The 13114-nt window shown below is 41.0% G+C and overlaps 2 protein-coding genes across 4 annotated transcripts in view; one reads left to right on the forward strand and one right to left on the reverse strand.

The window, feature by feature from the left end:
• Positions 1-755: 755 nt before the first annotated feature.
• On the reverse strand, positions 756-1109 carry HHLA3 (HERV-H LTR-associating 3; the record flags this gene model as incomplete). Its single annotated transcript, XM_032297145.1, has 1 exon — positions 756-1109. A coding segment is annotated over one exon (354 nt), but the record flags the coding sequence as incomplete, so codon positions are not given.
• ANKRD13C (ankyrin repeat domain 13C) overlaps positions 1087-13114 on the forward strand; it is a 101683-nt gene continuing 89655 nt past the window's right edge. For all 3 annotated transcript variants that reach the window (XM_032296620.1, XM_032296623.1, XM_032296622.1), the window contains exon 1: positions 1087-2117. In XM_032296620.1, coding sequence (XP_032152511.1) covers positions 1688-2117 — 430 coding nt within the window. In that variant the 5' untranslated portion in view covers positions 1087-1687. The remainder of the gene's footprint in view (positions 2118-13114) is intronic.

Genomic DNA, 13114 nt, shown 5'->3' on the forward strand with positions numbered 1-13114 from the left:
AAAAAAAAAAGAGAGAGAGAGATCTGAGCGATTTGCTGTTAGAATATAGGGGGCCTTTGGAGAGATAAATGGATGAAGAGCTTTAGGATGTTTTGCCAACCCTACCCTTACCTCCTCAGTGTCCAGCTTTAGTAACTTTATGTTAAAGTTTTATGGTTGGCAGATTTCTTCAGAGTTTGACACTGGGTTGAGTTTGGTAATGAACTAATACAGTTATACTTCTTTTTTCTTTTTTTTTTTTCTTTTGAGATGGAGTCTCACTCTGTCGCCCAGGCTGGACTGCAGTGGCTCAATCTCGACTCACCGCAAACGCCGCCTCCCGGATTCAAGCAATTCTCCTGCCTCAGCCTCCTGAGTAGCTGGAGCGGGCGCGCCACCATGCCCGGCTGGTTTTTTTTTTTTTTTTTTTTTTTCCTTTAATAGACACTGGGTTTCCCCACGTTGGTCAGGCTGGTCTTGATCAATTACCTTGGGTGATCACCCGTCTTGGCCTCCCAAAGTGCTGGGATTAAAGACGTGAGCCAACGCGCTCGGCCTTTTAAATTTAATTTAATTTTAGTAGACACGAGTTTCACCATGTTGATCAGTCTGGCCCCGTCCTAGTGATCTACCTGCCTGGGTCCCCCAGAGTGCTGGGATTACAGGCGCGGGCCACTGAGCCGGGCTTAGAGTTATATTTCAGTTACACGATTATTTGCCCTTGAGTGTCCCCACCCTCATATGTTAACTCTGACATCTGCACGAAATTCATTCATCTAATAAATATTTAAGTGGCCTCTCCTCTTTCCGTTTGTTGAACAGCCCATCGTTTTCCATGACTTTCCTGACAACCGAACACTAAAATTCGCCCCTCCTTTTTTTTTTTTTTTTTGTGCAAGGCACCTCCCCGCCTCCGCTTTTAAGTATTTGGCTGTAATTCCTCTTCTACAGTGCTTCTTGCAATGAGGAATGAGGACTGGTGCTTTTACATATTTGCGAACTAGGTGTGTGGCACGAAGTAGATGCTTACTAAATGCTGATTGAATGAGTATCCTGTGCATCTCAGAGGCATCACAGCCAGCGTGCCGTGGCGTCATTCGGCACTCCTCTGCGGGAGGCTCAGATCCGGAGGGGTTACGTGGTTATTTAACTAGCACCTAGCAGCTCCAACGCAGGCTGTGGTTTCAGACCGCCCACAAAAAGCGCAGCTGGCGGGAGTGCGGGCTCGGGGCCACTGGCAGCTGGAAGACTCCAGCTCCTGCGGAAACACGCTGCTTGGGAGGCGCCAGCACCCAGTAACTCTGGGAATAAAAGGTGCGAGGGAGGGAGCGGGCGGCTCACTTATCGCGGTGTTTCCTCCCTTTTCACTCCCGGAGCAGCTCTCGCGAGAGGAGCAAGAGGAAGATGGCCGTGTCCTGCTTTTAGGTTTGAGGCGGCGACGGCGGCGGCTCTGACCGCGAGACGGAGATCCTGGTGTTGTGGGCACCCGAGCTCTAGCACCCCACAGCGAGCGCGCGTCCCTTCGTGCCGAGGCGAGAGCCGGCTCTTTCCCGGGAGATGCGTTTGTCCCAGGCTCTGGGGCGCAGTGGGAGTTCATGCTGCGCTGGAGGCTCCTGGCCACCGCTCTAATCGCCTTGTGCCGCCGCAGCGCCAGCTCCGTCGCGGGCGGTGAGCCTCCCGATCCCCCCCACTGCCCCTGGCGGCGGCGATGACCGGGGAGAAGATCCGTTCACTGCGGAGGGACCACAAGCCCAGCAAAGAAGAAGGGGACCTGCTGGAGCCCGGGGATGAGGAAGCGGCGGCTGCCCTCGGCGGCACTTTTACCAGAAGCAGGATTGGCAAGGGCAGCAAAGCTTGTCATAAGATCTTCAGTAACCATCACCACCGGCTGCAGCTGAAGGCAGCTCCGGCCTCCTCCAATCCCCCCGGCGCCCCGGCCCTGCCGCTGCACAATTCCTCTGTGACTGCCACCTCCCAGTCCCCGGCCCTTCTGGCCGGCACCAACCCCGTTCCTGTCGTCGCGGATGGAGGCAGTTGCTCCGCACACTACCCAGTGCACGAGTGCGTCTTCAAGGGGGATGTGAGGAGACTGTCTTCTCTCATCCGCACGCACAATATCGGGCAGAAAGATAATCACGGTGAGGAGTGCTAGCCCCTCTCCACCTCTCTCCTTCCCCAGCTTAGGGTGTGCCTCCCCAGGCTTCTGGAATCCTAGGCCCCCACCTCCAGCCGACTCTTTTTTCCTCTCCTTTGCCCATCATCCGGGCCATTCGGTAAATCATGACCGACTCAGTAATAGCGTGCCAGTGGTCAGCGGTTTGGTTCTTGTGGGTGCAAAGGAATGTTTCTTTCTGGCCCACTTCAGAGTTTCTAGTGAGAAACTGTTTTGTTTGAGACAAACCTTCGATGTGCTGATTCTGGACTGTCAGAAATTTTAGGTTGCCTCTCACCCAACCTGGTTTTCTCCCTTTGTTTATGGAGCTGTATATTTTTTATTTCTCTCTCCTTCCTCCCATCTTAGCATTTTTAATTTTGACCACATAAATTGCCCTCCTCCCTTCATGACTCACATACAGATCCCATCTTGACTGCAAGTGGTTGTGATTCTACCTGCCACCAGGTTGTTTCTTTTTTGTCTGCTTTCAGTAAACTTAGAATGTTTGATTTATGAAAGCCACACGGTAGAAATTTGTTGGTATTTGAAACTTAGAACAGTTAAAAGTGACTTCTCAACTGTTGATTTTTGTTAGAGATTTGACTGTTTGCTTGTTTTAAGTAGATAATTGCTAATAGTAATGTCTCATCTTGATGACTGTGACTAGAAGTAGTATTATGATTTTTATAGTAATTTTATCTTCAGTCTATATTGACTATTTCTTTTTGCCTTGTCAGCTGAGTATCTTTCTGTTCTAAAAAATAATGTGATTGAGTTGACTTTTAAGCAACAGTTATTAATGAAAACTAATAACTGACATTTTTAACAATAGGCTGTTTTAAACCGGGTAGTTGGCAAATATTGTTTATCCCTCTGCTTTTAATATGAACATAGCATATATTCAGTTAGAACACAATGAACCAACTCTGTGCTCTAAATGATATACGTATCAATGAAATACTTGCCTGTGAAATAAGCTCCCTTAATTCCATTGGGTTGTAGGCTTCTTAGGACAAAAATTAAGATAAAAAAATGAGTAAGGTTTCTCTTGGCTGTATAATTCTCTAACAACTGCACTTGTTTTCTGAATTTACAATGTTGTAATTGTAATAAAATCACCACCTATCATTTATCATGAATCCCCAAAAGTTGCAGCCAGTTTTTCATTTTTACATTTAAATTACTTAATTATTTTACTATTATTGTAGAAGCATAATGTTGTTTGTTGTTGATGGCAATTATATTCTAACCCTTTGGAAAACAGTTGTTAGTGGGAGATGGGTTGTAGCTTCAGTTTATTATTAAATTATGATGAAGTTTTTCCATTGGTCTACATAGTAGTTATAGTTACATTACTTTGAAATATCCCTGAAACAGAATAATTTGTTTTGAGAGTTAACTCCCTTTGAAAGAAGAGATGGATGAATATCACAGAAGGTACTGAATTACAGGATTGTTGGGCATCCATGTCTTCTTCAACCCAACATTTAGGAGTACATTTGTTTAAGTTCAAATTCTGTTCAAAGTAATTAGAATCCTGTATACTCTTAAACTCTTGTCCTTAGCCCACTGAAATTCACTTTTTCAAAAGAAGATTTTTATTGTGTTTAGCACCCCTTATATCAGTAACGTTTCTGATTAATGTAACCATTGGTTCACATACCTGGGGAAAATATAATTGTTTCCCCCCGTGCACTGTACATGCTCATCTACAGTCAGGTATCCTAGGAAGAGTAGCTTCAATTTAATGTGCTTCTTGAGGTGGGCACAGTGGCTCACACCTGTAATCCTAGCACTTTGGGAGGCTGAGGTGGGTGGATCACCTGAGGTCAGGAGTTCAAGACCAGCCTAGCCATCATGGTGAAACCCCATCTTTAAAAAAAAAAAAGTGCATCTTATTTAGTCTTTTTTTCTCTCATAGCCTCATAAATTTATCTGACACATTATTACTTTTACTCTTGATATTTTAGTAACCTGGATGTTTTTAGATTTTTAAGATTTTTTTCCTTTAAAATTAGAAAAGATAAATACGTTAAAATCACTGAAACAAAAGCAAGCTTGGCCAGGCACAGTGGCTTACACCTGTTATCCCAGTACTTTGGGAGGCTAAAATGGGTGGATTACCTGAGGTCAGGAGTTCAAGATCAGCCTAACCAACATGGTAAAACCCCATCTCTACTGAAAATAGAAAAATTGCCTGGGCATGGTAGTGTATGCCTGTAACTCCAGCTATTTGAGAAGCTGAGGCAGGAGAATCACTTGAACCCAGGAGGTTGCCATGAGCCAAGATTGCACCATTGCACTCCAGCCTGGGTGACAGCACTCCGACCTGGGTGATAGAGTGAGACTCTGTCTCAAAAAAAATAATGATAATAATAGAAGCAAGCTGTATATTCCCTTTGGATTGCTTTACCGTAAGTCCATAGCAGAATTATATACTCATACAGGTACATAGCAGAGCCAGACAATTATACCATGTATTACATAGTTTTATGTTCACAGTAGGGATTCCTTTCACAACATGATGATGATGACAGTGATGATTATTGTCCTTATAATAGATACAATTTATCCAGTGGGTCAGCAGAGTGCTAAGTGTTTACATACATTGTAACATTTAATCCTCACAGCAGCCTTGCAAAGGAGTGCAGTGGAACCATCTGATCTTGCTGCAGCCTCTGCCTCCCAGATTCAAGTGATTCTTTCACTTCAGCCTCCAGAGTAGCTGGGATTACAGGCACCCACCATCATGCCTGGGTAATTTTTATACTTTTGTAGAGACGGGGTTTCACCATGTTGGCCAGGCCAATCTCGAACTCCTGGCATCAGGTAATCCATCCACCTTGGCTTCCCAAAGTTCTAGGATTACAGGCATGAGCCACTGTACCTGGCCTAAAGCAGATAAAAACATTTTAAAAGCAAGAAAAGTAAAGCCTAGAGAGGCAAGGAAATGTCACTAAAGTTATATAGTATAAATCTCAAAACTACAAATAATAGCAAGGACTCCAAAGCATATGATGAACCTTTTTGTAAATATTTCTATTACTTGCAAGGAAGTCAATTCTCATAATGTGTGTTTGGTGTTTTATAGCAAAGTTCTTTAATATATTTTTTTTTTCTCATTTTTCCTTATCGTAGCCTTGTAAAGAGATTCTACCATTGGACAGCTCAGGTTTTTCTGTGGAGCCCAGATCTTTTATCCCTGTTTCTTACTACTTTTTTATATAATGGCACAAATAAATGGGCGACTTTGTCCACATGATAGCCCTTTAGATATTTGGCAAGATTACATTCAGGCTAAATATTCCTAAATTCTGTCTCAATTCCTCATGACATCGTTTGTAAAATATTTAGAATAGTCTCTGAAACAGTAAATACTATATGTGTGTTAATAAGTAAATGAAAATCTTCATCATTATTGTTTAGTGGAACTTGTTTGTTAATTCTTCCCTCAGAAGATGGTGCCCAGAAGTAACCTTATTGATGGTGCTATATTAACCTTGTGAGCAAAGACGACAGGGAGACTATATTGCTGTAAAGCAGCACACAATTATGCAGGGCAATAGTATGTTAATTTTTTTTTTTTTTTTTTTTGAGATGGAGTCTCGCTCTGTCACCCAGGCTGGAGTGCAGGGGTGCAGTTTGGCTCACTGCAACCTCTGTCTCCTGGGTTTAAGTCCCAAGTAGCTGGGACTACAGGCATGCACCACCACACCTGGCTAATTTTTGTATTTTTAGTAGAGACAGGGTTTCACCATGTTGGCCAGGCTGGTCTGGAACTCCTGACCTCAAGTGATCTGCCTGCCTCAGGCTACCAAAGTGCTGGGATTATAGGAGTAAGCCACCATGCCAGGCCAAGAGTACGTTAATTTTTATAATATGTTTTTTTTTTCTCAAGTAACCTGCTGTCTTTCCATTCTATCCCTTCTTGTATGGTTTTTTTTTTTTTTAACCTCAACACAGGACTTTAGATCTATTATATTTTATTTTGTTAGTTTTGATCCTTTATTGTACCTGGAGAGCTTGTTGAATCCTAATTTGGTCACTGTTCGGTTCATAAGCTATTTCGGTTTTCACTATCTCTGATTTGGTAAACATTTTTTGGTGTATGTATGCATTTGCAAATTATTGACAAATGAATAGGAGAAAGGATAGAGCTTTTTCTTTTGTGGTAAAATATTGGTTAAGTAAGAATTTTTTTTTTGAGTCATCAATTATTTTGAGAAGTATTGTATTTTGGCTCTAAATGTATTTCTTGAAGTATGTTAAGTACAGTAATAGCTATAAAATCATGTATACATTGTATTTAAATATGCCAAATGATTGTGACTCGTCACTTAATAACAATTTTCTTTTGCGGGGGTGGGAAAGAAATATTAAAAGTACACAAAATTATGGAACTCTATGTCTTTGTTATATACCACTTTTTTCTTTAGTATAAAATTAAAAGATTAAATCTAAGCTTTTTTCCACGGAGTGTAAGGATTTTTCAGAATAAATTTTTGCCGTTGAGATAGTTTGGCAAAGGATCGTGATGACATGACTTTTATAATTGATAATAATTTTACTTTTTTTTTTTTAAGGTGGGGTTTCACCATGATGGTCAGGCTGGTCTTGAACTCCTGACCTCAGGTTATCCACCCACCTCGGCCTCCCAAAGTGCTAGGATTACATCATGAGCCACAGCGCCCGGCCAATTTTACTTCTTTAACACCTTTAGAACTGAGAATATGAAACATATAGAAGGTTTTCTTGGTTTTGACTACACTTCCTATTGGTTAGACTTGTACTTTTGCTTTTTCCCTTTAGTTAAGTGTTCTTAAGAAGCTAAGCAGCTTCTCTTGGATGCTAGTCAGAAGCTTTTAGGTGCCAAAGTGATGAAAATCCTGAATATATGAATTGCTCAAGCCAGCCTTTCCTAGATATGAAAAATTTCTGATTTATTCTGAGAAATTTGGCAGTTTCTACTGCCTTTAGTTACATTGCCTGCAGGTGACAAGCCATCTTCTCTATATATGGTTAATTTTCATTTTTCCTTGTTGATTTTCCTGTTTACTTATTATAGTTTCATTGTAATATGTTCTTGAAGCTATCTCATACAATGTTAGACATTTCAAATTTAAGTTAGAATTCAGTCGAGATACTCCTGCTGATGCAGTTACCTCAGAGATGTGACAGTGAAATGATTAATGTGTAAAATCTCTGCCTTATGGCTGGCAGATTTCTTTAGCCAGCGATTGGAAAAAATCTTAAATTTCAGAAAGATTAAAAATGTACAGGCCAGGAGCAGTGGCTCATGTTTATAGTCCCAGCAATTTGGGAGGCCGTGGCGGGCAGATCACCTGAGGTCAGGAGTTTGAGACCAACCTGGCTAACATGGTGAAACCCAGTTTCTACTAAAGAAAAAATAAATTAGCTGGGCATGGTGGCGGCACACCTGTAATCCCAGCTACTCAGGAGTCTGAGGCAGGAGAATCACTTGAACCCAGGAGGTGGAGGTTGCAGTGAGCCAAGATTGCACTATTGCATTCCAGCTTGGGCAACAAGAGCGAAACTCTGTCTCAAAAAAATAAACGTACATATGAGGATTGAGAAAATAGGATAATCTATTTGGTGGCCATGCAGTGTGTTTATTTTGGTTTATTCTATATAAATCTCATATCTTCCTTTTGATGTTTTTTTCTCTGCTTTGTTTTAGTCACTAAAACCTTCATGATGGGTGATACAAAAGAATAATGCATAATAGGTCCCTTTTAGAAGCAGTGACTAATGCTAGTCTCTGCATGGCAAAACAAAACAAAACAAAACTTTAAGCTGTGGTGAACAATTTTAGCCAGGAGAGGGTTAAAATGATAGCTTGGGTTTAAAAGAACATTAGCAGTTTTCTATTTTTGTTAGCTTTATGTTTTGTAGTTTTCTTTAAAAAAAAAATTTGTTTTTATAGGACAGACCTCAATTTCCCTTAGGAAGAAAGTGGTGTCTAGAGGCTCAAGTGTATAACACATTAAAGTATGTTATACACCTTACCTGAGTGTGAGGGTGATTTGGTGGTAAAATGTTACTACATTTATCAGCATTGATTTTGATCTTCATGATTACATGAATGTCATCTTCCTCCTTTCTTGTCTTTCTTCCCCATGTGCATCTCCAACAGAGCAATACTGTCTTTAGGTTAAGTGGCTGTGTTTCCTGATGATGTCACCATTAGTACTGTAGAACTTGACCCACTGCTTATAAATGTTGTCATAAGAACACATCGGCAGAGCTATCTCTTGAAAGGGAAAGAAGATCCTCTTCTCCCCTTTTCTGCTCTGAGCCGCAAGAGGAATAGAAATTCTGACCGTCTAGTTTTGGCAAAAAGGTAGCGGAAATGCGTAATTATTGGTGATGATGGGTCCTGGACATCTGCAATGAGGTAGGAGAATTCCAGAGGACTCATTGGAGAACTGAGTTTTTGGTAGTATGGCTGCCTGAAGTTGATGTCATTCTTAAGTCATAGAAATATACTTTAATTCAGAGTACAATGTAATTATTGGAATACTTGGATTCCAGAAAATGAGTGTAGTTCCTAGAGAACTGGATCAGGGCTAGGCAGACAAACAATATGGTTCTGTTTCTATACCATTTATTTTCTTGAGGGAGAGCTGGGAGATCAGTTTTAGAGCAAGATTGAAGTATGTAAAATAGGGATAGGAAAAAGGAAAAAAGTCTTTTGCCATTTCTATATTGATCAGATCAGATTCAGATCTGAGTTTGAGACCATGCTTCTTTATGAACTAGTTTTAATGACATTGTTTAACCTTTAAGCTTTATAGTCTCAAATGGGAGAATGGGCTGAAATATTTTAACTCTGAAGGTTTGTACAATAGTAATACCAATTAATATCAATATGTTGCTCTCACTTCTGGTATTAAGTACCATCCAGCAGAAACTACTCTTGCTTTTTGAGGCTTAGATATGACTTCAATTGAGGTTTTATCTGATGCTTGAATTCATACTGTGTGTGAGTCTCCTCAAGGGTTAGGGTTATTTGATTCTCATAAATTAACTTTAGTCTACTATTGGTGTAGCTCAGTTGAGTGAAGTTGGATTCTTGGCTGCAGATATCTATCAAGCAGTTAATGCATGCTCTTTCTTAGCATTGTAGTGAATTCTGTATAAACCACTTGTGCTGTGTTATATATCCTCTTATGCATATATAGCTTTTAGTTGGTTTCCATACAGAATTAGGTGGAGACCTGTATTGTCCTAGTATGAAATGGTTTCTGGATAGTAAAATTACATTTTGACAATGCTCTTCTTGTTCTTTATAGTTTATTTTTTCTTTTGTTTCATTCATTCATTCAACAGCTCCTAATATGTGATCTACAGTGTTTTATATACTGAAGTTACAGCAGTGAACAAAACTGACAAAGTATCTGTTCTCAGGGAGCTTAGATTCTAATGAAAGAGACAGACAATAAACAAACTAACAAATATATGGTATGACTGATGATGATAAGCATTATAGAGTAAAATTACACAGAGTGAAGATAGAGAGTGCTGAGAGTACAGGGAAGGAAAAGTAGTAATGATTTCCTTGAGATCAGAGTCAGGGATGACTTAACCAATGAATAAGAAATGTGAGCAGTTACCTAAAGAAAATTAGGGAGCAGATATCTGGCACAACAGTTTCAAGCAGAAAATAGCAAATGCAAAGGTACCACATTCAAGGAATAGAAAGAAGGTTGATGTGGCTGGAACAAACTAAGGAGGAGAGTGGTAGGAGATGTGAGATTTGAGAGGTAGAACTTTTCTAGACCCTTGCTAAGGATTTGGGCTTTTACTCAGAGCAATGTGGGAAGTTGTTAAAGGATTTTGAGCAGAGGAGTGACATGATTTTATTTTAAAAGGCTCACTGGGGCTGCTATGTGAGGCAAGGGACAGTTTAAAAAGCTATTATAGTTGGGGGAAACTGTGGAGGGGGTAAGAAGATAGAACTGGTAGAAGTTGATATGGATTTGATGTAAGATGATACATGTGTGTATATTTTAGTAGCATATTACCATTTTTGAGAGAAATGCAGAAATTATCTCCTTTTACTGCTTGCTTAGATGGGACTTGGAGTCTGTAGCGTAGAACCTGGAGTTTTGTACTAGTACTTGTAATTTCCTGCTTTCCTCTGTAGTTAGGGGGTGCACAAAGTCAGAACTATTTTTATAATATCTAGACATTGCTTGCCATTTTTACTGCAGACATTTTTTTTTTTTTTTTTTTTTTGAGATGGAGTTTCACTCTTGTTACCCAGCTGGAGTGCAATGGCGCGATCTTGGCTTACCGCAACCTCCGCCTCCTGGGTTCAGGCAATTTTCCTGCCTCAACCTCCTGAGTAGCTGGGATTACAGGCACCCGCCACCATGCCCAGCTAATTTTTTGTATTTTTAGTAGAGACGGGGTTTCACCATGTTGACCAGGATGGTCTTGATCTCTTGACCTCGTGATCCACCCGCCTCGGCCTCCCAAAGTGCTGGGATTACAGGCTTGAGCCACCGCGCCCGGCTTACTGCAGACATTTTCATTGGTGGTTCAAAACAATGAAATGGTAAGTAAAATTGTTGATATCTTAGTGCAAGTCAAAGTACTAAACTGGGCTGGTAGTCATTGTATTATTCACTGACGTGCAAATTAATCTTTAATTTTTAAAAATTAAAAAAAAGCCAATTTTACTTAACATTTTTGATGAAGCTGTAAAAATTATGAATTGTATTACATCCTAATCTTGAGTACGTGCCTTTTTGGTATTTGTGACATATCGGGATTGTGCCTTATGCCCTTCTGCTGCATACTGAAGGGGTAAATAAGGGAAAATATTGTTACACTGTTTGACTGGTGAGGCAAGGCCTCACGCCTATAATACCAGCACTTTGGGAGGAGAGATGGGAGGATCACCTGAGGCCAGGAGTTTGAGATGAGCCTGGTCAACATAGTGAGACCCAATCTCTATTTTTTAAAAAAAAGGGCTGGACGCAGTGACTCACACCTGTAATCCCAGCACTTTGGGAGGCTGAGGCAGGCAGATCACAAGGTCAAGAGATCAAGACCATCCTGGCCAACATGGTGAAACCCTGTCTCTATTAAAATAGCTGGGTGTGGTGGCACACGCCTGTAGTCCCAGATACTCAGGAGGCTGAGGCAGGAGAATTGCTTGAACCCAGGAGGCAGAGGTTGCAGTGAGCAGAGATTGTGCCACTGCACTCCAGCCTGATGACAGAGTGAGATTCCATCTTTTTTTTTTAAAAAAAAAAAAAGGAAAAAAAAATAGAAAAAAAAGTATTAGAAAAAAGCTTGAGTGGTATCTGAGTGTAAACTGAGCTAGCCAATGTTTTTATGGAACACCATTTTTACTTGAAAGAACAGCTTACAGACAGACTAATTATTACACTTTGAATATTTGGCACATATTTTTTGGAAAATAATGAAGTAAGCCTCTGACTTCAAGGAAAACAAGTGACAGTATTTATCTTAAGTTTTTAAATGAAAAGTAGATATTTTAAGAACTTGTCTCTGCCATGGTAAGCTTGTTGGGTTCCCAATAAATAAAAGACTGTTCTAGTCAGATTGGAGGTGTTACCACCAAATATGATGATTTTTGATAGTGAAACATGTCAACATTTGGAAGATTGCATAACCTGGTCATCCAGTGTTTTTCAAATGATCAATGCATGTTGTTACAGAATCATGCATCAATACAAGATCCATTCAAAGCACAAGACAGACCAAGATATGTCAGTGTAACACAGTATGAAAAGCTTATTGATACAATTTTAGATTTCACATTGCAAACAACTTTTTTTTTTGAGAGAGTCTTGCTCTGTCACCAGGCTGGGATGCAGTGGCACAAGCATGGCTCACTGAAGCCTCTGCCTCCTGGGTTCAAACAATTCTTCTGCCTCAGCCTCCCCAGTAGCTGGGACTACAGGCACACACCACCATGCTCTGCTAATTTTTGTATTTTTAGTAGACATGGGGTTTCACCATGTTGGCCAGGATGGTCTCGATCTCTTGACCTTGTGATCCGCCCGTCTCAGCCTCTCAGAATGCTGGGATTATAGGCGTGAGCCACTGTGTCCAGCCTTTTTTTTTTTTTTTCTGAGACAGAGTTTTGCTCTTGTTGCCCAGGCTGCAGTGCCATGGTGTGATCTTGGCTCACCCACAACCTCCACCTCCCAACCGACGGTTCAAGTGATTCTCCTGCTTCCGCCTCCTGAGTAGCTGGGATGAAGGCATGCGCCACCACACTCAGCTAATTTTGTATTTTAAGTAGAGATGGGTTGTCTCCATGTTGGTCACACTGGTCTCAAATTCCCGACCTCAGGTGATCTGCTCGCCTCGGCCTCCCAAAGTGCTGGGAATACAGGTGTGAGCCACCATGTCTGGCTGTGCAACCAACTTTTAAGAAGTGAATTTTGGGCCGGGCACGGTGGCTCAGGCCTGTAATCCCAGCATTTTGGATGGCCTAGGTGGGTGAATCACAATGAGGTCAGGAGTTTGAGACCAGCCTGGTCAACATGGTGAAACCCCATCTCTACTAAAAACATAAAAATTAGTCGGGCGTCGTGGCGCTCGCCTGTAATCCCAGCTATTCAGGAGACTGAGGCAGGAGAATCTCTTGAACCCAGGAGGTAGAGGTTGCAGTGAGCTGAGATCCCGCCATTGCACTCCAACCTGGGTGACAGAGTGAGACTCCGTCCCAAAAAAAAATAAAAGAAGTGAATTTTGGTGTAGTAGCAAAGAAAAATATTCCCCAATTATCAGAAAAGGCTATTAAAATACTCTTATCTATGAATTTGTGTGAAGCAGATATGAAAACCCACTGGCAGTCTTCTGTTAAACCAGACATTAAAGAAATGTAATTTATTTTTATTTTTAATTAAATAATTTAAAATAGTACTGCTCTTATCACTTATTTGTTTTGGAAAATGTAGTTAATTTTTTCATTAG

The sequence above is a fragment of the Sapajus apella genome, unplaced genomic scaffold (genome assembly GCF_009761245.1).
Source record: "Sapajus apella isolate SASKATOON/1434 unplaced genomic scaffold, GSC_monkey_1.0 scaffold36, whole genome shotgun sequence".
NCBI lineage: Eukaryota > Metazoa > Chordata > Mammalia > Primates > Cebidae > Sapajus > Sapajus apella.